General features: G+C 38.1%; 1 protein-coding gene across 1 annotated transcript in view; it reads left to right on the forward strand.

The window, feature by feature from the left end:
* The first annotated feature begins 7,190 nt into the window (after nt 1-7,190).
* Nucleotides 7,191-25,318, forward strand: part of UGT8 (UDP glycosyltransferase 8) — a 56,626-nt gene continuing 38,498 nt past the window's right edge. Inside the window, exon 1 of the mRNA XM_049631084.1 lies at nt 7,191-8,013. Within this exon, the coding sequence (XP_049487041.1) occupies nt 7,192-8,013 (822 nt within the window). The 5' untranslated portion in view covers nt 7,191. The remainder of the gene's footprint in view (nt 8,014-25,318) is intronic.

Genomic DNA, 25,318 nt, shown 5'->3' on the forward strand with positions numbered 1-25,318 from the left:
CTCTCTCTCTCTCATTCTCTCACTCTCTTGTTTTCTCCCTTTGCTCCTGAATTGCTAAGCTGCTAGGCTGGTTGGCTGTCAAAATTTAACTTCTTTCCTGTAGTTTATGTGCTTGCCATTTTTTTTATATATATAGTTCATCCTCATGTATGCTTTCCAGCTCAGTATTATTCATGGTTTAATCTCAAATAGCAAAAACCAGAGAAATGATTCTTTCATGTGGTAGCCAAAGACCATTCCCCATCTGTCTTTCTTCCTTCCTTCCTTTCTTTTTCTTTCTTTCTTTCTTTCTTTCTTTCTTTCTTTCTTTCTTTCCTTCTTTAATAAGTAGATGGAAATAACACTTTAAAGTAAGGTTGCTAGAGATCTAGTAAGGTATTAGACTCTGGTATTTTTAGACTCCTGTTTGAGAAAATAAGAAAAATCAGGGGTTAATGAAGCCTATTTTTTTTTATCTTTAAAAAAATCTCAGTAGAGTAATGGGGTGTTCTGGTGTCAGATTTCAGCTGAAGTGAACCATTGAGCTTTAGGAACAGGAAAAATACAGCTAATCTATTTTTTTCTGGTGTTCTAAGGGTTTGGTCTTAGAGGGATCACTTTTGCAAATGAGTGTTTTGGATTTGCAGCGTTCAAGTAAAGTGCCACTCTGATATCCTTGTTTTGCTGAATCCATTTACCCCTAAATGTTAAACGGCTTCCCTATGCCCTGAGGTGGGTCCTTTGATTAAAATTGGCATTGTTTCTTGTCTCAAATGCAAGTATATAGATAATTTTTAATTTAAGAAGAAAGGGAGAGCTGAAATGCAAAAGGAAATTTGTTTAGAGTCTTTGAATTCCGGATTTTCTTCAATATTGTGACAGTGAAGTACAAGTAGCAGTGGCATCTCAGAGCCAAGAGAGAATTTGGAGGGGAGAAGGGATTGATCATCAATGTATAGCGTTGGAGAGAAGTCCAATCAGGGAAGTGTTGGGGGAACAAAAGGGCATTTGTGTGAATATTAAGAGGTATTTGGTGCCCTCAACAATGAGTGTTTGGGCAGAGTGGTGGTGGAGACCATGCCAAGCTGTAATCATTTGGGGAGTAAGTGGAGCCCAGCAAATAGACACAGATATTTTTAGACATTGGACTCCAAGAGGAGAGTGGGAGTAAGGCTGCAGCTAAAGAGGCATGGAAATGGAATGAGTGTGTTATAAATATTACCTAGTTTTGGTAGAAAACTTCAAAAGCCTGGAAATATAAAATAGGAGGAGAAAACAAAATTCCTCAATTTGACAATCCAGATTTCTGATTTCTGTTTGTTTGCAGATTTCTGATAAGTTTGTTATCAGATAAGTTACTTTGTCATCGATATAATCATTTAGTGTATATACATAATACATATAATTTTATTTCTTTATGTTATGAGCATTTTCTCATGTTAAAAATGTTTAAAACTCAGTTTTGATGGTTCTATAATACTCCATCGTAAAATGTACTATGATGTGATTAATCCTCTATTGCTGGATTCCTGGTAGTTTCTGGCTGTTTGCTGTTAGAAGTGAATACAGGAACATCTTTGTACATACATGTTGATATACCTGATTTATAGTACTTACATAAATAACTATAAAATGATGGGCCAGTTGTTTTTCAGAACATTTGCACCGATTTATATTTTTACCAACTGCCTAAAACTGTGTTGTCATTCAAAATGATGTACTTGCTACTTTTCACGAAAGTAAAATCTAGTTTGTTTTGTTCAGTCATTCGGCAAATTTAAGCTCCTAGCCTCTAACTGGGAGGTTGAGTTCAAACTGTGTGTATGGATGCGGCATGTTCAGAGACCAGTACTTTCTCTAGGGTGACAGGTAAGGGGCTAAAAGCCACCTCCTGTAAACCAGCATTAAAAGGTTTTACCCTGAGTTATCAGTTCTCATCACTCTTCGGGCCGCCGATCTGTTCATCTAGGGAACCAATGTGCATTTTTACTTTGGGCAGTACATGTGGCTGTGGCTGCTTTGCGCCCATGGGAGTGAAGAGAAGATGTGATAGGTGGGGGAAACAACTTTATCTCCTCTTTAGAGAGCTCTTCCCCTTGGTTTCTTGCTGCTCCCACCACTCTTGCTCCCAGACTTGTCCACTGAAGCTCTCAGCCATTCTGGAAGCAGTTTTCACCTCTGCTACAGGCTTCTCTGTGTGTTCTGGGTCATGACTTCTTCCATTCACTTTTATTCCTCAATAAGCTATTCTTGGCATTTGTTTTCTAGAAATCCATTTCACTGATGACTGTAGCCCTGCCAACACCTCATTTCCTCATAACAATTTTCAGAGATATTAGGTTTCCCTATTATATTCTTGGCTGTCATTTCTAAAGAAGCTTTAGGAAGAAAGGAATAGAAACACTTATGTTCAGTTAGCCATCTTGGGCTGGAAACCTCTGCTCCAGATGTCTTTTTTTTTTTAATTTTATTTATTTATTTATTTATTTATTTATTTATGTATTTATTTAACATTTATTTATTTTTGAGACAGGGAGAGACAGAGCATGAATGGGGGAGGGGCAGAGAGAGAGGGAGACACAGAATCCGAAGCAGGCTCCAGGCTCTGAGCCATCAGCCCAGAGCCCGACGCGGGGCTCGAACTCATGGACTGCGAGATCGTGACCTGAGCCGAAGTCGGATGCTCAACCGACTGAGCCACCCAGGTGCCCCAGCCAGATGTCTTAAACATTCCCAAAATATTTAATGATTATGTAGTCGAATCTAATAGTATCTGTAATGAGGATTTCTTTCTTTGCTTTATGCTCATTTTCCACCTCTTTCCAGTGATCATTTAAAGTGCAACACTTTTATTGGATGTATTAAAAAAAAAATTAACACTAGTCTGTCTGATTTATCAATTTATAATATGGGAACGATTGACTTTTCTCAAATACCACCTTTCATTAAAGTAGTAGAGTATTTCTAAATACTTAGTATTATTTCCATGTGTATGCCTTTGGAGAAAGCCTTGCCGTACTTAGGATAGCAAACAAATATCCTTTTCAGTTAATTTCAAGGCATTTTATGTACTTTATTATTATAAATGAGATTTTTTTATCACATATTATTTAAAAGCAATGTTTATTATTTTTATTAAGAGAAGAGTAACACCTACATGTCCATTGTAGAAAATGTTAAATTAAAATCCTTTGTTATTTACACCATTATATGCATATTGTAAGTAATATACATTTCACTTAGTAATATGCATTTAAGTTTCTTTGCTTTTAATGGCTTGTAGTCCATATTCTTTTTAGCATTGAGTAATATTCCATTCTACTTTATTTATCCATTTACCTACTAGAAGACATCTTGGTTCCTTCCAAGTTTTGGCAATTATGAATAAGGCTGCCATACACATCCATGTGCAGGCTTTTGTGTGCACATAAGCTTTTAGCTCCTTTGGATGAATACCAAGTAGCACAAATGCTGGATCATATGGTAAATGTATATTTAGTTTTGTAAGCGGCCACCAGCCTGTCATCCAAAGTGGCTGTACCATTTTACATTCCCACCAGCAACAAATGAGGGTTCCTGTTGCTCTGTATTCTCTTCAGCATTTAGTTGTCACTGTTCTGGATTTTGGCCATTCTGACAGGTGTGTAGTAGTATCTCATTGTGCTTTTAATTTGCATTTGCTTGATATATGACGTGGAATGTCTTCTCATGTGCTCATTTGCCATCTGTAGATTTTCTTTGTGAGTTGTCTATTAAGGTCTTTGGCCCTTTTTGAAATCAGGTTGGTTGCTTTCTTGTTGAATTTTAAGAGTTCTTTGTGTATTTTGGAGAACAGTCCTTTATCAGCTGTGTCTTTCCCAATTATTTCCTCCCAGTCTGTGGCTTATCTTCTTATTCTCTTGGCATTATCTTTCTCAGAGCAGAAGTTTTTACTATTAGTGAACTCCAGCTTATCAGTAGACACATCCTGATAAGTCTGGACTAGCAATAGCCTCACCATTTGTTGGTAGTCGTGTTGCTCATTCTGTTACCCGCCACAACGATGTTTATCAGAGTAAAGTGCTGTTGTAGTACTTCATAATTAATTTTGTATTTGAACAATTTTATATCTGTAGAAATGATGCTTCTTTGTTGGTCATTAATTTTTTTTTTCACAAAGCATCAGTAGACATTGTTTTTAGAAGATATTTTTTCCCACAAATATTGGTATGTTTACATAACTACTTTTAAAATCTATATGTACAGAATGTATGCACTTTTTCTAACCTTATATTAGTACTGTAGCCACTGGTACTAAATTAATTAAGCCACATGTTAAAATTTAAAATTCAGTTCCTCGATCACACTAACTACACTTCAGCTGCTCAATATTGGATAGTCGTGATAGAGAACATTTTCATCTTCACAGAAAACTCTTTTGAACAATGCTGTTCTTGAACATAAGCACTTGTGCGTTAAAAAAACAGCCACTTTCCTCAGTCGATTGGGCATCCGACTTGAGCTCAGGTCATGGTCTCCTGATTCCTGAGTTCGAGCCCGGTGTCAGGCTCTGTACTAACAGCTCAGAACCTGCAGCCTGCTTCGGATTCTGTGTCTCCCTCTCTTTCTGCCCCTTCCTCGCTTGCTATCTTTCCCTCTCTCTCTCTCTGTCTCAAAACTGAATTAACATTAAAAAAAAAAATCGCAGAAAATGATGTCATTTTACTTTGTAGTAATTTCTGAAATAAAATATTAAAATAAAAAAGTAAGACTAGAGTAAAAAGCTCAGTGAAAGGATTTGTTTCCCTACTATTATTTTTTGTGTTTTGTTTTGTGTCTTATGTGTCTATGATAGATAAAGCAGTGGTTTTAACTGTAGCTGAATGAACTGTGTGTTCACTGCTCAGCTAGATGCAAAACACAGTAGACAAAGCCGTTCCTACCATTAGTCCATCCGTTGGTATGTCTTCTTGAACATGCAAACCATGGCAGGTAGTATTAATCACAGCAGTGGACACTAGCTGCTGAAATAACTGCTTTTGCATAAATCTCATCCCTGGAATTGAGAACGTGTCTACTGAAAATCCTTAATTTTTAATCCTTGGAATTGGGAGCCTGCACCAGAGAGATACATTAGAGAGATGGTACAGAGGAATGAAGGCCTGGAAAGTTTCCTCCAGAATTGGCTATTTAATTTTTTTTCTTCATTGACCTTGTAATTATAGAATAAACTTACTTCATTGCTATAGAAATAGTGTTTTCTCTAAATTTGTTTTTTTAAAGCCCTCATTAATTCAAGCAATAGTTAACACAGGCTCTTCTATGCTTATAATGGGCATTACTTCAATTTACTCTTAATGGTATAGTATCAACTCATCTAGAAATAGTTTGAAAATTTCCTTGGAGTGAGAGAAGGAAGAGGCACCTGGAATTATAATGTATTTTGTAGTTTAGTCTTTTTTTTAATTAAAAAAAAATTAGTTTTTATTTTTTCTTGAGAGGGAAAGAGAGAGAGAGAGTGAGCAGGGGCAGAGAGAGAGGGAGACACAGAATCTGAAGCAGGCTCCAGGCTCTGAGCTGTCAGCACATACCCCGATGCGGGGCTTGAACCCATGAACTGTGAGATCATGATCTGAGCTGAAATCGGACGCTCAATCGACTGGGCCACCCAGGCACCCCTATAGTTTAAATCTTGATATGAGAAGAATCTATCATTTGCCCGCTATTGATTTCTTTTTTGTTTTTTGCAGTGTGTTTGAATGTTGAGAAGGTATAATTGCTAAAACTTCATTTAGATGGTGGGAATTTGTACAAGTAGGGTAGTTAATATATGATAATGAATGAAAATGGTTATTGATTTGGTGATGTGCATATAAATCTATTCTAAGTTGTTCCTTGAAGTAAAAATATCCAGTTTGCATGGGTAATTATTATTTACATGGGTTTTGTTCGTGTGTTTGTTTGTTTGTTTTCAGTTTGGAGGCTAATTTAGAGTCTAAGTAAAAATTATACTGGGTCGGGTAGGAGGAATTTGCACACTATATAGACCCCACAGGTAGAACACTTATTTCTAAAAACTGATTGAGGACAACTCTAACTATTGTACATAATCCACTAACATGAAAAGGTAGAAGTGATAGGTATCACCTGTACAACCATGATCTAACTTGCCATTTGCACCTGACTTACAAGTACAACACAGGAAGTGTGGTCTGGCACACACTTGTTAATCACTTCTATAAACATCTACATAGATCTGGTTAACTCCCTTGAACTTTTCTATTAAAAGTTTTTCTTTTAATGTCCGGAAATGAATTAGCAAATTGCTATAAATTACATAGGGACTGCCAGGATACATAAGTGTATTTAGATAGAGGGGAAATTCACATAAAAGGTAATCTTTCCTGTAGAAAAATGTCCTTTATATAGAACTGTTACTTGAAAGGATTATTTTTTAAAACAATCTTTCTTTGGTATGCTTTGGTCATAATTAGGAACGTAACTGCTGTGATAAAATGATTTAAAGAGACACATACATGCTGATGCACCCAGAAATCAAAAATCTTGGCCCTTCTTCCTGGGATTAACATTAATGTTCAATTAAAAGATAAACAGTGTTGGGGCACCTGGGTAGCTCAGTTGGTTAAGCACCAGCTTCGGCGCAGGTCATGGTCTCGCCGTTTGTGGGTTCGAGCCCTGGTTGGGCTCTGTGCTGACAGCTCAAACAGAGCCTGGAGCCTGCATTGGATTCTGTGTCTCCATCTCTCTCTCTCCCCGTCCCCCACTCCTGCTCTGTCTCTCTCTCAAAAAATAAATAAACATCAAAAAAAATTTAAAGGAAGATAAACAATGTTTCATAGATATCTCATTGTGATTATTCGAAGAAGAGAGATCTTTCATTCAATCTTATAGAAGTTTTATTTCAGATTTCTGAAATCTAGTTCTCAGAAAGTATCTAGTTCTCTATTACTGATGGAGTTATGTGCTCTGCAACGGATATATTTTAAATGTATTTCAGTTTCTGTCAGCTTTGCTGTCAGTTCTGTACTTTAAAAAAATTATCTTTTAAAAATAGAGAGGTAATTAGAACAAATATCAGGATACTTTTAAACAGTGATCCTTAGACAAAATATTGGATCATCAAATACTTTGAAAGAAGTCTTTGTGATTGTTTGTTTTGAATGGTAAGGACTATACTTTGTTTTAAGTCTTTTTCTGGTTGTCATTTCAGCGATGAAGTCTTACACTCCGTATTTCGTGCTCCTGTGGAGTGCGGTTGGGATAGCGAAGGCTGCCAAAATCATCATCGTGCCGCCAATTATGTTTGAAAGCCATATGTACATTTTCAAGACACTAGCCTCAGCCTTGCACGAGAGAGGCCACCGTACAGTGTTTCTTCTCTCTGAAGGCAGAGACATCGCACCATCTAATCATTACAGCCTCCAGCGCTACCCAGGGATTTTTAACAGTACCACCTCGGATGCTTTCCTGCAGTCCAAAATGCGGAATATTTTCTCTGGGAGATTGACAGCAATCGAACTGTTTGACATACTGGATCACTATACTAAAAACTGTGATATGATGGTTGGCAACCGTGCCCTGATTCAGGGTCTAAAAAAGGAAAAGTTTGACCTGCTGCTGGTGGACCCTAATGACATGTGTGGATTTGTGATAGCTCATCTTTTAGGGGTTAAATATGCTGTATTTTCAACTGGCCTTTGGTATCCTGCTGAAGTGGGTGCTCCTGCCCCATTAGCTTACGTCCCGGAGTTTAACTCACTCCTCACAGACCACATGAACTTGCTGCAAAGGATGAAAAATACCGGCGTTTACCTCATTTCCAGATTAGGGGTCAGCTTTCTGGTTCTTCCCAAGTATGAAAGGATAATGCAGAAGTACAACCTGCTGCCGGAGAAGTCCATGTATGACTTGGTCCATGGGTCCAGTCTGTGGATGCTGTGTACAGATGTAGCACTGGAGTTCCCGAGACCCACTCTGCCTAATGTTGTGTATGTAGGAGGAATCCTAACCAAACCGGCCAGCCCACTACCAGAAGTAAGGTTTGCTGAACTCCTTGGTAATCTTTTCTAAATACAGAGGTCAATTTAATCGGTTTTGAGTTTCGGAAGAGATAGGATTGGTTATTGTTGGCTAACCGATGCTGCTCTAAAAAGTAGTTAAGACAGTAGATCCCTACCAGGGTCCCTTCTTTTGTGGATGCCATTCCCCTGGAACACGTTCCTGCTTTGATGGAGCATTTCTACACTGCTGAGGGGCCATTCTATATGGTCAATAGAGTGGCTGGGAAATCTATTTTTGATTAAGTAATAACGATAGTGTGTGAGGAGAATGTAGTTATTAGATAGTTAGCTTTAATGAATGTGAGTTTTTTTGCTTTTAATTAAACAGAGTTCTGTCTGTTCTTTGCCAGAAGCACGATTACAGGTCTCCACATCTAGATTAGGTTCAGTGAACTCAAATAAATAGGAGACCATGTAAATAGAGGTTCTTCTTTCAGCAATCACAACCACAAGAAAGTCCAACAATGAAAACGAGGTAGTAACTTCCATCAAACTAGGGAGCCAACTAATTTTTAGTAAGCAACTATAACTCTTTTAAAGAAATCCTGTTCTGTTGCAATTTCATTTCAAAGATGGAACTGATTGAACTTGAACAAAGCCTGTCTCATATCTAAGTCAGACCTAAATTCTTTTTTCCTGGTTGAGCTGTCAATAAATCCCTTGTGTTCTCTTCTCCATCACAGTGTGTTTTCTTAGGTATCTCAAACTTGCAGGAGCCATGCTCATATATCTGTTGTTGTAGGGTTTCCTAACCCCAGATTGGTTCTCTGTATTTAATCTCAGCATCTGATGTCATTTACCAGGAAGCAATGAGTTGTTCTACGATTTTGTCCTCTACTGAAACTATTTCTACTCTTGAAAATCTGAAAAGAGCCACTCACAACAACTCTGCTAAATTACTCATTTCTAGCTCTCGTCACTACGTATCAAAAAAAATTTGTTAAGGACTTGATGAAGAGCAAATCCAGACATTTTTATATATGCATCAGATAAGGACAATCACTGGGCAGCATTTTCTCATGGAGAAAGAATGTGATTGGAATATACAGCCAGCCTGTAGGCTTTTCTAATCCATTTATTAGAAGTATATTTAATAAATAACACCTTGATATATTTCGTGTAACATGAAAAAAATAGAACTTGCCAGATCTGTGGCCCATACCACCCTAGCATTTCAATCAGATGTCGCCAATGGAGGCTGTGAGGGCACAATTGTTCTCTCTGCATCAAATATAAAGGATAGGAATTAACCTCAGCTTTTCTCAGCCATTCACAAATTTATCCAAGCCCATTTCGAATCCTTAAGTATTCTCTGCCAGAGTCACTGTGTTATATATTAACTCCTCTTCCTAAAGGTAGCTAAAATCAGATTTAGAAGTAGCTTCTACAAGACTTGATAAGGAAGTCTGTTTTTACTCTGAGTCATTCATAATATTACACAGATGAGCCCTGTTCCCTCCCGGTGTTCATTTTTTTTTCTCAGCCAGAGCACTGTCCTTCTGCCTGCTCCATTTGGTTTCTGTTTTGGTGCTGTCTCCCTTCGGACTGAAAAAGAAATGCATGATGAAAAGGAATGTTCTGATGAGTCTTCAGTCCCTGTACATCTGTCTTGAGTTGCAGCAACTTGAGCTACATAAGCACAGAATAATATTTTATGTTTTGTTTTCTATCCACTGCCCTTCATTAAGATACATACATAGCATGTGAGAATGTTTCTTTTTTTCCTATAACCCAAGCTTATCTTTTCCCCCATGGGTCCCTCTGCCCGTTAGTTTCACTATTTTATTTTACTTTTAAAGCATCTTTTGAGTGGGTTTGGAGCCTTATATACGATTATTACTCCAAATGTTTTCTGATTTGCATAATTTCTAGGGTGATGCTGGTTTGACCTACTTTGTGGGCTTCCCTGTTCTTTTTTTTCTCTTTGGGTGTTTTGTAATGATTCTTTTAAGGATGTGCTTTTTATTTGCAATGGACACTTTGGCTGTGCCAGTTATGGTATGTGCATGTGTTATGTAGATCTAGGTAAATGTATTATTCCCATTGAAAGTGTCTTACTTAGTTCGTAAGTGTGAAGGGCCGTTTTCAGTTCAGTATGCCACTTACAAAGTTTTTCACCAGGGAACATTTTGAAGAATGATGTGTCTTACACTTTCAGATATTTCTTACTCTGGTGAGGTTTTATATGCTTAGGAACACATGTGTTCCTACTGGGATTTCTCTAGTAGACTTCTCTGATATGATAAACTGTACCTCAGGGTTCTACAAGTTAATGAGTTTCTCAAATGCCTGTATTATTTTCAGGTCATAGTTGTGACACTAAAATAATAGGGCCCAGCAAGTGGCCGTTTAGAACACATGATTCACTAATAACAGCTTAATTGTTAACTGCCTTGGTATCTTACATTGGGGATGGATTAGGTGTTCCAGATGTCTGGAAATGATTTGACAGTGGGATTTCATTTCAAAACCTGGGATGAAAGGCTACAGAAAATTTCTAAAAGACACTTTTTAGAAGCTTTCATAATGTTTGAGCCTAGAGAAACTCTAGAGAGCATCTAGTTCAGTTCCATTAATTTAGTTTATTTTTCTCCCCTCAAAATACAGAGAATAGTCCATTCATTTGTCACATAGGAGATTCAGTGAATTTGAGTGTCCCATCCAAGGCCATACAGCTGGTTTGTGGCACAGCCAAGTAAAATGTGGATTATTTTGCTGTGATTAGATATTTTGTCAAGATGCCTACATCTCTTGGTACTCATTTTACTCATTTACACATTTGTAGTGTATACAAAACTGTGCAGAGACGAATATTTCTCAACTATTTGATATCTCAAAGATTGTGAGGACTTAATACGAGAGTCAAATTTTAAGTCATGCATACTCTTACTTATGCTTTAGAGATTTAATAGTAGCAATCAGCCCGGTCCAAATGCTTTTGATTACAAGGTGCTTTATTAGCATAGAGTGAAGCAATTGAGTTCCTTGATAATACAATTATTTAACAATGCATGTTAGCTATGTGCCTAACTTGCAGTATTATTTACTACCTGACTCCCTAGAGTATGGGTCCTTAAAATGTGTCAATGAAGGAGAAGAGGTCCAGATTGGATTATATCTTACTCTATCATTGCAGGGTGGTAGAGAACATGAATACAAATTTTTTTAAAAAAAAGATTTGCCTTGGGCAGGAAAGGGGTGTGGAAATAGATCCCTACTTGATTAGGTCCTTTAAGTATTAAATGTGAATGAAATAATATCTAACAGAGAGTGATTAAAGCTTTTAGCAGTTTTATTAGTGGGAAATAATAATGCCACTAAGGAATCATACATTTACTTAGAGAGTCTATTAATTTTTAATTTTTTTCAACATTTATTCATTTTTTGAGAGAGACAGAGCATGAGTGGGGGAGGGACAGAGAGAGAGGGAGACACAGAAGCACAGGCTTCAGGCTCTGAACTGTCAGCACAGAGTCCAACACAGGGCTCGAACCCACGAACCATGAGATCATGACCTGAGCCGAAGTCAGATGCTTAACCCACTGAGCCACCTAGGTGCACCCTAGTTTTTAAAATTAACATATTTCAGGTGATAATTTTTAAATGATTTCTCATTGATGAAATGGTCTGACCCTGCCAGGCAGCTGATCTCTGCCACTGTTCTGCTTCTACAGTCCCAAACTGTTTTTGCACTTAATAGATTGTACTTTAAACATTGGTTTTTCACATGGCTTTCTTCGTAACTAGAGTGTGGATGCCTCAAAGGGGGTGGATCCTCTACTTAATTCATCTTTCTCCCCTGAGTACCCAGAAAATGGTAGGCATTCGGTGAATGTTTAAGATTAAATGAACTGCATCAAATAGAAATAGTTGCCAAAAGAAATAGGTTTCAGCTAGTCCAACAATGTTGTTAATAGTATAGGCATTATCTGTTTCTTTCTAATTTATGTCCACATACCATCCCAGCCATTAAACAACCAAACATTCCAAGCTAAGTTATTTTAATGAATTAGAATTGCTACATAATGTTATTGATATTGACAAAAGATCATTATACATTACTCAGTTGGTGAACTAAATGGCCTCTACTGTGTTCCAAATATGCACGGGAACAGGGTTAGTAGAGCGAATCAGCCCAGCTCTTGCTGTCTTGAAAGATGTTTTGGGGTGGGTAAGGTACTCATTTGGTATGCCTCAGAGGTGCTTTATTGACAGGCGAGGAGTATTAAGGGCATCTTCAATTCACCAGTTGTAGAAACATTTTTAATTTAGGGAAACATAGTTCTGGGGAGAGATACAGATAAGAGATAAGCAGAGATAAGAAAGAGCATGAGACCAAGGACAGGGTCGTGAAATACTCACTGCTTGTCATTTTGTTATTTGCCAGAACTCTCTCACAGAGAAGCGTTTTGGGGAAAATGAGATATTGAACAACAGATTCATTAGATTAACCACTTGTGAGCAGATCAGGTTATAAGAAGAAGAATAAAACTGAGAAGCAAAACATTGGCTTTCCATTTTCAGTTTCCATTGATTCACCTGTAAACCATTCCTTAGTATTACATATAGTAGTGGAAAGCTGACTTCCCGAATAATGAATGAAGTGTTTAGGCTGAGAAATGGGACCACAGTTGCTGGTGCTAACAAACTTGATCCAAGATTACAGCAGTTGTGGAAAACTCCGGCCATTTTAATACTGTGTTATATATAAATTATATTATCGTGAAATATAAAGCTACAGATGGGATTATAACCATTGTACCACATTGATTAAAATGCCCACTTAAAAAATTTTTTTTAATGTTTATTTTATTTTTGAGAGAGAGAGAGCATGCAAGGGAGAGGCAGAGAGAGAGGGAGACAGAATCTGAAGCAGGCTTCAGGCTCTGAGCTGTCAGCACAGAGCCCAACGAGGGGCTCGAACTCATGAACCGTGAGATCATGACCTCAGCTGAAGTTGGATGCTTAACCGACTGAGCCACCCAGGCGCCCCTAAAATGCCCACTTTTAAATAAGTATCATTTAATCAAATTATATATCCTTTGTTACAGGTTCCTCATTTTGAATGCCATCACTCACAAATGACTTAGTAAAATGTCTTCATCTATATAGTACTATTGTGCTGTTAGCAGCTGTGCCGGGATCAGAAATTGACAACTGTAATGTTGGAAAGAGACTGAGGTAGTTCCAATGACTAATTCTGAGCTTAAATATTCACTACCACAGGATAGTTGGGCAGAAGTGATAGATTCGCTTTGGGAACTTAATGTAAAATGTTGTTGGAGATATTTATTGCAAAAGTTTTATAGGTTGATCATATATTTTGTCTTTATTTTGTGGTAAGAAACCAGATTACCTTGCTCAATGAATCTATCCAGGAAGTATATCAGGCACTGTTAGAACCATCAGTAACTTATTGTTCAGTTTACTGATATGTTAATTTTCTAAGCTGCACTGTAGTTTTAAATAGCTTATCAGTTGCTTCTGTAAGCATTATGGGTTTACAAAGATTTCCTGATATGATACAAGATCCAAATATAATTGAAGGTACAGAGTCTGATAGGATTTTTAAACACCTTCCTTCTTGTGCTATTACGTATTTAAGCTGTAGGATGCCCAATAGAATTGTTTATGTAGATATTAATTCAAACACTGGCCGTGTTAAGGGAAATCTTTATAACTGATCATCTTTACAAATGCCAGTTTTCATAATTAAATTGCTGTTGGTACCAAGTTTTTGGTATGATATTCATCTCATTGTAAGCCAAACAGTTCTATTTTTGAAATTAAAATCTCTACTGTCAGTTGAGTTTGCCAGACCTATTCCTGAGTGCAGATTTTGACGGAGAGGATGGAGTGAGCATAAGCTTCTGAAGATTCAGTGTCACTGGAGACAAACTACCTAATTCATACTTTTGTTTATGGAATTTTTTGTACCAACTTTACTGGAGCTTGTGGCAGAAGTAGCAAAGTGGAAAAACATGGGCTTTTTCAGCCAAATGGCCCTGACTTTTAATCTTGGCCTTCACAGGACTCTTGGATGAGCGATTCAGCCTCATTAAAGTGAGGACGGCAGTGCTTACCTCGGAGGGATTGGTGTGTGAGAGCCATGGCAAAGCTGGTGGTGGCGGTTGTTGCATCTATTATTGTTTTAGTAGCTCCTATTAAGTAGCTCCTATTAAGATGAGCTATAATTGCTGAATCGCTATCACTTACTATTTTCCACATGGCAAATAGAATGGTTTCAGGGGCGAAGGGGGGACGTGAAGGAAGTCTCCACATCTTCCCCTCTACTTATTTTAGGGGTTGGCACGTGGTCCTTCTGCTCCTGTCCTGGGGATGTTTATTTCTCTTTCTTTCGTCCTCTTTTCTCATCCTCATTCTCACAGAAATAGGAGGAAAATGACAAGTGAGATAATGTGACATTAGCCCATTTGAGTGTTGTGAGAAATTAGTAGAAGCAGATGGGTACATTTCTCAAGGGTGAGAGAATTAAGGGTGTAGCTTCATGGTACTTGGGAATGCCGGCTTCCTTAGGCTCAATGATACTGTCTGTGGCTTTTCAGACCTTTACATGGAGCAGTTGGGACCCTAACCCCTGTCCTGCTGGCTCTACCCCTGTTCATTTTCCTATGTCTGTGCTTGCCATTCCTAAAAGAGCTTAGGGCAAATAAATGACTGCCTGCCTTCTAACCAGAGACTCTCCCCAGATTCTCCTCCACACTCAGACCCTGTAAACTAGATTATTAGATTGGATAGCCTAGAAACCTAAAAACATAAATAAATTCTAGGTTTTCTTCTAAGATCTAGAATGCAGACTCAGCAACAAACCCCAGTCTTTATCCTGATTTCTTGCAATATCTCTGTATCCTGCCCCAGTTCCTCAGTATTCTTTGGATCAGAATGCCATGACATTCTTGTCAAAACATAGATTGACTGGCCAATTAGTAGGTCTGGGATGGGCATACTAATTTCTGACAAATTCCTAGCTGATGCTGATGCTTGCTGGTCTGAGGACTAACCATACTTTGCAGACAAGCTGTGTGATCTATAAATTTTAATTGTATTATGTAATATATTTGGCATGAGAATGGAATTTTTTTTTGTGATCATTATAGGTTTTCTCCCTTCTAGACACTTGTTTTCAGCATAAATTGTGTAATGTGTATGTGTGTATTTCAATATCTAGAAGAGCCCTGGTTTCCGTTATACACATGGGGAGCTTATTATCTTACACCTCTGCATTGTGAAATTAAGATGATGCTATTGAATTATCAACCATTGCTTTAAGACACAGTCCTAAACAGAATGTCCGTGTGCAGCCATGTTAATAATAGTTAGTTACGCTTTTCAGAATGAATACCCTCAACTATTTTCCCTATTTCTTCATTCATCTCCACTATATTCTTTTTCTGTTTTTGCAACATTCTGAAAATATTTTATCCCAGGTTAACGTATAGTATTTGATCAAAGCAGGCTATGATTTTATTTTTCTAAGTTTTTCTTTATTTATCTTGAGAGAGAGAGAGAGGGAATGCACAGGCAGGGTAGGGGCAGAGAGAGAGAATCCCCAGCAGGTTATGCACTGACAGCACAGAGCCTGATGTGGGGCTTGAACTCATGAAGCATGAGATCATGAGCTGAGCCAAACCAAGAGTTGGACGCTTAACTGACTGAGTTCCCCAGGGGCCCCAAAGCAGGCTATGATTTTAAAGTCACATTATGTAAATGCCTGTTTTCTAAAATTCTAAGAAGTTATATGCTGAAATCACGTTTTTTCTTATCTACAGTCTTATATCCAAAATTTAGTAGTGAGCAGAATGCCATATATTTTATGTAGCATTCTATAAATGCCAGCTACCCATTATTGACATACTATAAATAAAAAATATGAGAAAGGATTTATTTTTTAGTGTGCAGTCTTTATGTCAGCTTGCTTGCTCAGGAAATATTTTTATGCTATGAGAACCACTTTATTTTTTTTAACTTTGAAGGCATCTCTCATAAGTTTGCAAATCCTGAACATGTACTTAAGGAAAATACTGGTTCCTGTCTGATATGCCCAGAGTCAACTTGGGGCAGAGGGTTACTTTGTAATGGGTACTTATAGCAAGAAAATTGGATAAACAGCCAAAGAGAAATAGGCACTGAAGTAATGGGACAGAGTTTTTCAGGCACTTCTTAATCCTGAATGTGTTCTAATTCCATCTAGAATCAGAGACGTATAGAAACTCCTCCTAGCACAGTGCCAAAGAAAGATCATTTCACAAAGCACAGGGGAGAGGCAGCAAGGTGCTCGCAGTGCCTGCGATTTGCCTGTACTCAGCAACAGGAACTGGGTGCCAAAATAAAAATGACAAAGCTATGCAGACCAGAACCCTGGGCATTTGTGGAAGAAGGCGTATTCTTTAAACGTTGGACACAAAGCAGTCACAGCCCAAGAGACCCTCCATACAGTCAGAAGCAATGGTGCTACCAAATGAGGCACAGAATGGGCCAGAATGGGAAACACGTACCTCCACCATTTTCCTTTGGCTTTCTGTCAAGATATTTTTTGCAAAGCTGCACTTATTGCTGTTACAGGGGACCACTTTTAGTAGAAGACTCAAAAGTTGTGATTCTACCAATATAATTAGACTGTTAACAGGCATTCGTTATAGAAAGTGCTGTAAGATAAAAGTGCTATGGGATATGAAAGAGAGAGAAGAAAAGAAAGAGGGTCACAGAGAGGCATGTGTTCCTTTTTCCTGAGAAGTTTGCTTCAGAGAAGAGTGCTTATTAAAATGGGCATTTACATATAATTAAGATTATTTCATATGGTAGCTTTTTGACAGGATAGCTTCTCGGGACAATTGTCTTCTGATACAAGAGAGGAAACCTTTATGCTATGTTGAGGATGTTATTTCCCTTGATTTGCTTCTGCTTTTTAGATCAAAAATTTTCAAATATATGATATAGTAAAGATAAACGTACCAAAGTAAGCCAACCGGATTTTACACTTCTTTGACTATCACAACCACTTAATAAATGTCTGTTAAATTGTTCTATCCCTAATTCGAGTTAGAGAAAAGTTCTTTTAATCTCAGTTGAAAATATTTAATTTGTGTAGCGCTTTAAGAAGAGCACTAGGTTCTGGGTTGTTTGGGTGACTCAGTCAGTTGAGCTCGGAGTCTTGATTTCAGCTCAGGTCATGATTCCAGAGTTGTGGTATCGAGCCCTACATCAGGCTCCACACTGAGCTTGGTTCCTACTTAGGATTCTCTCTTTCCCTCTCCCTCACCCCTCTCCCCTGCTCACATGCATGCTCTCTCTCCAAAATAAAATAAAAATAGAAATAAGAACACTAGGTTCTAAAAAACTGAACATTTTCAGAAAGAGTAATGGAGGAAGCAAAACTCTTTGAGAGCAGAGGTCCTGGCTCATCTTTTATATCCCACCCACTTCCATACCTCGTGCCACAGCACTCTGCATGTATAGGCCTTAATATATTTTTTTTGAATTAATGTAATTTCCAGTTGTAAAAGCCTATGTATTTGCCCAATTTATTTTGCAAAAATGAGATGAAATTATTTTTAAGCTATAGATTTCCAGAGCTTTTATCAGTGCAAAGCTCAAGTGGCGGGACAAATTATTACTAAAACTTTGAAGCTAAATAAATGCCCTGACTACCAGTTCCAAGCCACCACGAAGAGCAGTGAAACCAGCTTGACATTTTCTTTTTCACTGCAAGGTCCTTTGAGAACTTTTTTTGTGTTGGGGGCAGTGAGAAGCTTTTGCATACCACAAAGGGATGGCCGTTCAGAAAAGGAATAGATAGCCATTTTGTTATGCATTCGGTATGTACTTACTGAGAGCCTAAAATGTACCAGGCACTGAACTAGCAATATTAAGTGCAAGTCCCGGTTTCTTTGTTTGTGCCACTTAGAGTCTGATGGGAGAAATGATTAATAAAGATGTAAATAAATTAATAAGATCCATAATTTCAGCACTAAAGTGTTGTGGAGGAAAGCCATCAGGGTGCATTGATGGAGACGAAGAAGTCTTCTCAGGAGATAAAGTAGGGCTTCATGAGAGTTTGGAGCCAGCCACGGGAGGGGAACATTCCTGTCAGTGAACACATCATCCCAAGGTGCATTTTGAAGACCTGAGAAAGTTCAGTGAGGTTGAAGAGCAGGAGGCAAGGGGCTAGGGCAAGGTGGCTCAGGTAAACATTGACAGCTGAACAGAGATCATCTCACAGAAGCCCTTATACACTGTAAGGGGTTCGGATTTTATTCAGTGAGTTAAAAGTGATTGGATTTTAGAAAGAATTGCTCTGGTTACTTTGTGGGGAAATCTTGTTAGAAGGAGAGAGAGAAGACATGAGGTCCAACTGAGTGAATGTTGCCATAACTCAGGGAAGTGGTGGGCTGGTGAGAAGAGGGATGTTTCCAAGTGTATTTGGGAGGTAGAATTAACTGGTGGAGTTGGGTGAAGGGGACTCTAAGAAAACAGCAGGTTTCCTGCAAGAGTAACCAGTCAAAGGCATTTCGTTAAAGGGAAAGACTGAAGGATGAGCGGGTTTTTGAGAGAAAAGACATCGTTCAGTTTGGACATATTAAATCTGAGAAACCAGGGATCTATGAGCACAAATGTCAGACTGACCTTTGAAGATACGAGCATAGAGCTGAGAGGAAAAGTCAGGGCTGGGTATTCAAATGTGGGGGTCATCTTCCAAGAGACTGGACTAAAGCATTAGGAATAAATGAAATTACTTACAGAGAGGTGTGGAAAGAAAGGAGGACTTTGGTCTGAGCCAACAATACTCAACCATGTACAAGCTTTGTAAAGGAAGACGAGACTTCAAGAACTCCGGGAGGTGAGGAATATCCAGGAAAGAATGGTGTTTTAGAATCCAAGAAATGAGTGTTTCAAGAAGGGAAAGTCCACCAGTTATCACTACTGCTGAATTGGGTGTTTCCACATGTTAGTTGGGGACATATGCAGGGGTCCTATGTCACTGGACAATTTTAGTTGTTTACTGAGTAGATAAGTAGCAACAAAAAACTAAATTTATGCTCTCCTTTAACATTTTCTTATATCTGCTACATCGGTCCAATGGTAAAGTTGAAAGAGTGCTCACTGGGAATCAGGAAATTATATATATTCAAGGTCTCAAGGAGGTTCTCGGGAAGATCACTTTACCTTTCTGGGTCCCCATTTCTTTATCATTAAATTGCGGGCAGGTCAGTGGGCAGGATTGGATTAGTTTTTAAGTTTCCTCCACTTCAGTGATGATATGGAATAAAACATTTTAGGCACCATACATAATTAAAATGTAGATTTATATCCTTAAAACATTTTAATCTCTGGTGTAGTTATGTTGACAGAACTGAAGTCAAGCAGACTTTCTGTGTAGGTATGGTGTAAGTAATAGTTCATGAAGGTGGGGGCTCACAGAGGATGGGCAAGGGATAGCTATAGGAAAGGAATTTTACAATTTATATGTTGCAAAGCTTTGATTTTTCTAGTAAATCATAAGCAATCATTAGAAATAGTATTAAGGTGAGTAGTTTTGGTCTTATAAGAATTTATGACTAAAAATTCATGGGCGCCTGGGTGGCTTAGTTGGTTAAGCGTCTGACTTGGGCTCAGGTCACAATCTTGTGGTCCCTGAGTTCGAGCCCCACATCGGGCTCTGTGCTGACAGCACAGAGCCTGGAGCCTGTTTCAGATTCTGTGTCTCCCTCTCTCTCTACCTCTCCCCCGTTCATGCTCTGTCTCTCTCTGTCTCAAAAATAAATAAACGTTAAATTTTTTTTTAATTCACGCCATCATTTGGTTTTATTTTGCACAATACAGAAAATTCATTTTCTTCCAGAGAATATAATTGAATTACTACTTCTATTGAACAAGTTTTATTTTTCTTCTTGAACTGTAATCTCAAAGAGAATTTTAGGACACAAGCCATATATATATACATTGGTTTCTTCTCACTTGAAAAATTCTGGTCTTTCAGCTTTTTATGGTAGATAATTTGTGAATAGATTTTGCAAAATGTGTTTCTTCTGAAAGGCAAAAATTGAAATAAGAAAATGCTTAAGGCCTTTGCAGATTTAATTTCATTTTGGTAAAGTACATACTTAGTTGAATATTATATAGAGAGGTTAAAAGGAGGGATTTTGTCCTCTATGCTGCCAAAGCTTAGGGAGGGCCATAAAAACTTGGCTTAGTCAGAAATACCTATGATTCAGAATAAGCAATCATCTGAGGGACTTAGTACTAACCTGTTTTATATTACTGTGCCTACCAAACAGTGAATTTGGTTTTCTTTTTGCAACTTACAGTTCTTTCATTTAAGCCTTAGGTAATTTGCTTCATAAATAAAACTTCAAATGAGATCTGTTTACAGGATCTTTACCATTTAAAGGGTAGAAATTTATACTGATGCATGTAATTTGGGTCACTTCTGTTATGGAGATAGAAAAATCTCCACTGGTTTTTAGCTATTTATAGATGTTGGATGTTACCAGAGAAAGTTAGGAAAGAGTGAGGTTATTTATGTGCTAGATTATGTACAACTTTTTTTCAGGTGCATACGGAAAAGTTCCTTTTTTTCAAAAAGTATATGGGTTTTCTTTAATAATGTTTCAAAGTAGATAGCTTATCTCTCTAGACTTACTTAGTAATAAGGTCTTTTTTAAAAATTACGATGAGTTAATGGAGATCCATATGTAATGTGTCATATCGTGAGCTCAACCAAGTAAGTTCCTTCAGCTTGGCTTATTTTCTTTTAGTCCAAACAGCTTTTCTACAGAGTTGACAAATACTACATCTCTTAGCTTTATCAACATGTTATATATAACTCCTGTTTATATTTATAACTTTGCTTCTTTCAGCTGAATACTCGAAAGTTTTGTATCCAGTATTTGAGTACTTTTGTTTTTCTCTTTTAAAAAGTCAGTATTAGGCACTACTGGTTACTACCAGCTGAAGCCTCACACAGCTGTGTATTTAGCATTTAATCATGCTAAGAATTGCTAATTAGAACATCAAACTGGACAAAGCGTACCCAGTGGAGTTGATACAATACCATTTTTGTTTGAAAACCATAAATAAATAATCTTTGCACATTACTGGTTTCATTAATAAGCATTTGTGTTGAGTACGTAAAGCAGGCAATCTTTAACAAAATGTTTTAACCTGCTAGGAATAATTTAGCAATATCATCCCTTCACCAAATTTCATAATTTCTCTAAAATATGGCCAGCCTTAGTAAAAAATTGCCATAGTTAACATGTGACCTTTTGATTTCTCTTTCTATTCTTCACTTTCTTTATTCGCTCCATTTCAGCAATGGCCCCCACCGGCCTGACTGGCCCCAAGCCCCCACCACCCAGAATCTTTCTAAGGCTCTCTTCCCCTCTGCTTTGCTTTCCCCCTAATCGGAACCCTGGGGCCAGCAACACCTCTGTAGCACCTCAGTCAGCCTTAACTGTGGCTCAGACTGCCTTATGTTCCCAAATCCCCATCTCCTATCCTTTTACTAAAACCACCTTGTTTCAGATGCAGTTAGCAGTAGCAAAGATCAAGTTTAAGAAATTTGTTTAGTGCTGTGTTAATGGCTGATAGCAATTTAACGTATTACCTTTCTAGAAGTAGTGAATATTTTATACTGAAATTGGAGGTCTAGTGACAGTAAGACATAAGTCAGAAGAATCAATAGCAGTAGCGTTATTAGTCTGGTTAGTAACAGGCAGAGGTAATGGTTCCCGGGGATGAAGGGCACACTGTGTATCCTTAATATCAGTTCTTAGTGCTCACTCATATGGGTGGTTATACTCTTAATTTATTTATTTATTTTTTTATTTTTTAAGTTTAATTTTTATTTATTTTGAAAGAGAGAGAGAAGGAGAGAACCAGTGTGGGAGGGTCCGAGAGAGAGAAGAGGACAGAGGATCTGAAGCAGGCTCTGTGCTGACAGCAGAGAGCTGGATACAGAGCTCGAACACATGAACTGTGAGATCATGGCCTGAGCAGAAGTCAGAGACTTAACCAACTGAGCCAACCAGGTGCCCCTGGGTGATTATACTCCTAAGGGTTCAAACTTTTTCTAAGGAGGAGGAAATGCAGCATTTTTAGCTTTCTCAGCACTGGATCTCACAGTCATTGTGAGTTCAGAGAGAACAGGAATGTTCCCAGGCCTGACATGGTGGTCATAAAATGTGTGCCTACCGCTCTTGTAGACTGGACTTTGCCTTTTTGCTTTGAGGATTAAATGGGCCAGACAAGTAACAATACTACATTGAGAAGCTGAGGTGTGCAGAAAATATTTAAATACACTTTGAGTGTTTAAATGGCACAGATTTTGTTGAAGATGTTTTTTCCCTCAGGAATATGCATTTGGAGAAGTAATAAGGTAATGATCCTCTGAAATTCAGCAGGCGCACACTTCTTAGTAGTGTGGTGTTGCTATTAGTAACCTTTGTAGACCACCTGTGCTCCACTAATTCATATAGTCAAACCTGTGTCACTGCAGTGGCAGAAGTGTCCTGGGAGTCAGGAGACTGGAGTGTGAGTCCCCTCTCTGCCACTTACTAGCTTCGTCTTTGTGAGGGCTATCCATAAGAATTTCTCAAGTGTAGTTTTCTTAGTCATAAAAGGAGAAGATTTTTGTCTGTATCAAAAATGTTCACTGAAGATCAGTTTAAATAACATTTATAGGTATCTATCAATTATAGAGGATTATATAAAAGCAAAGGATTGTTGAGGCATTATGTAGGAACTATAGGTGATGAATTTTGAGAGATGTATCATTTACCTAAGACGGGCTGCATTTTTAAGAGAACATTTAGTGGAGATCTGAGTTCGGATGCCATTTCTTCTTCTAACTCCAATTACCGACAGGCTCTTTCTGGCAGTCTTACTCATCTGGATGACAACCAAGAGCTAAAAAAACAAGTCAAAAGGACATTTGAGAAGCCAAAATCAATGCCAAAATGTCCAGGAACTAAAGTTCATTTACTTGACTCCCAATGGATACCTTTAGGTCTTCTTGACTCAGAGTTCATTCACTCTTAATTATGTACCTTCCAAACAGCTTGGTTATTTTCTTCTCAAGTCCACTAAAAGAAGATTAAGAGAGAAATAATATTAAAAGAGCAAATAAGTTTTTGAGATAAGCATGCTGAAAACGGTGAAATGTGACAATCTGGTAACTTGAGACCCTTCCACAATAACTGTAGGAAGACTTTAAGTCATTCATACAGCATAGCCCTCTTGGGCCATTTAGTGTTGTAGACCCTCAGGATCTCTCTCTGTTATAGTGACACAAAAATAGAATTGGGTTCGTGTGTTATATATTCTTTGTGTAATCAGGGACAGAAATGTGTAGCGTGCTTTATAAGTATGATACAGTTCACAACAGGCTTCAGGTAGTTGTATCTGTACTGAGGCCAAGGTATCTAGAAATCCTTCATCAAGGTAGGCCAAGTTTATTCATTCACAAAACAAAGAGTTTGGGCCATACTAACCTTTAGAACCATAAACCAAAATATGTAACCTCACATATGCCTTCTACCAGATTAATATTATGTTTTAAAACCCTGCCAGATTTCTTGCAACCAATTTTCCAATAGAATATAAATGATGTAGGTTTAGAATGACATGTGGTACTTGCTTTATTCACGTGAAAACACCAAAATGCTTTTATCATTATGATCTGACCATAAAATAACACTTAGAAATATTTAGGTCATTTTTCATTTTCTTAACAAATATGCATGGAGCCCTTTCCTAAATCCAGAGACTACATTAGCTCCTGGGACCACAGGGTTTAGCAAAAGCAGTCTTGTGTCCTCAAGGAATTTAAGTCTGGTGGAAAGGATAGATATGAAACTTGTAATCACACTAAATGACATTTGGAAGTACTCCGGAAATGCCAGGCATCTGGAGAGTTTGGCATTAGAACCTAGGGATAAGGAACAGGGTCCAGTAATTGCTTTTTCCCTTAGAGTCCTAAGGGTGTTCCACTATAGTCTTTCTGGATCTGGGTTATGGAAATGCTTTTTGAGTAAGACCACTGCCTTAGAGCAAGACCCTTTGGAGCATGCCCAGAACCAAAGCTCCATGAGAGGAATTGGAAGGAGACACCCCAGATTAGGCACATTTTGAGGGACACTCATCTGTTTTTCTCTCCCCACTTTGCTCCCCTCCATCTCTCTTTTCTTTTCCTTTGTCATCATTTCCATAATTTGTTGATAGTCACCATGCATGAGGCACTGTGCGTTCTCCCATTTTGAAACTCATCTCTTTGACAGGGAGCGAGGTCCACCTTCTGCTACCACTGAGGCTCACATTTCAGGTCGTTCTGATCTCTGGTTCGTGCTGAATGTTCTCTACTTATTGGAAAGTACTATTCCCTCCCACTTATTTGAGCAATGAATTCTCTTTTGCATTTCACGATTTCACTAAACTTTATAGATTATTTAAGCTGGTCTTTGAACAATGAATTTGAGCAATGAATTTGCTTATTTGAGCAATGAATTCTCTTTTGCCATTTCACAATTTCACTAAACTTTATAGATCGTCTGTCACCAGCACCTCCATACTCAGGTTCAGCTGTCATTCTTAGATATTGCTTAAACTGCAGAGGATTTTTTTAGCTTCCTTCCCATGCTCACTGAGGATTTCTAGGTCTCTCAGACTTTTCTAGTCTTATGAGGATCTTGACTGAGAACAGTACTTCATACTTATAAAAGAAAATGCCCAGTCTGCTTCATACCTATATCTTTGGTTTATTTATTCATTCATTCACTTATTGAGCAATCTGTTGAGTGCCTGCCATGTGCAAGGTACTCCATTATGTGCTGGGAATGCAGAATAAAACATCATAGTCCATAAAACTGTAAAGGATCTTAAATGCAATCTGTTAGGTTCTATAGCCTGGTGGGATCTAGTGCTAGTTCCAGCTGTGAAAGAAAACTCCCAAGTGGAAATAAAGACCAGCAGTCTCCGGAGCTCTGTCACCCTCTTTATCAGACTCCGTTCACTCATTTCATCCATTCATCAATTCTGTCACTGAATAGTTATTGAAGGTTAGGTATTGTTCTTAATGCCATGACCAAATGGAATATTACCCATACCCTCCATTCAAAGAACTGGAAGGGCTTGCCATCCCCAAACCTGGTCTTGTGGACATTCTGGTGTCCCTGGATCTTCTGTTTAACTTTCGTTTTCCCGTTATGCCTAGACACACAGTTAAGGCAGAGTCTGAGTGCTCCGAAAGTGGTGCCAGGAAA

This window comes from Panthera uncia, chromosome B1, assembly GCF_023721935.1.
Source record: "Panthera uncia isolate 11264 chromosome B1, Puncia_PCG_1.0, whole genome shotgun sequence".
Classification (NCBI taxonomy): Eukaryota; Metazoa; Chordata; class Mammalia; order Carnivora; family Felidae; genus Panthera; species Panthera uncia.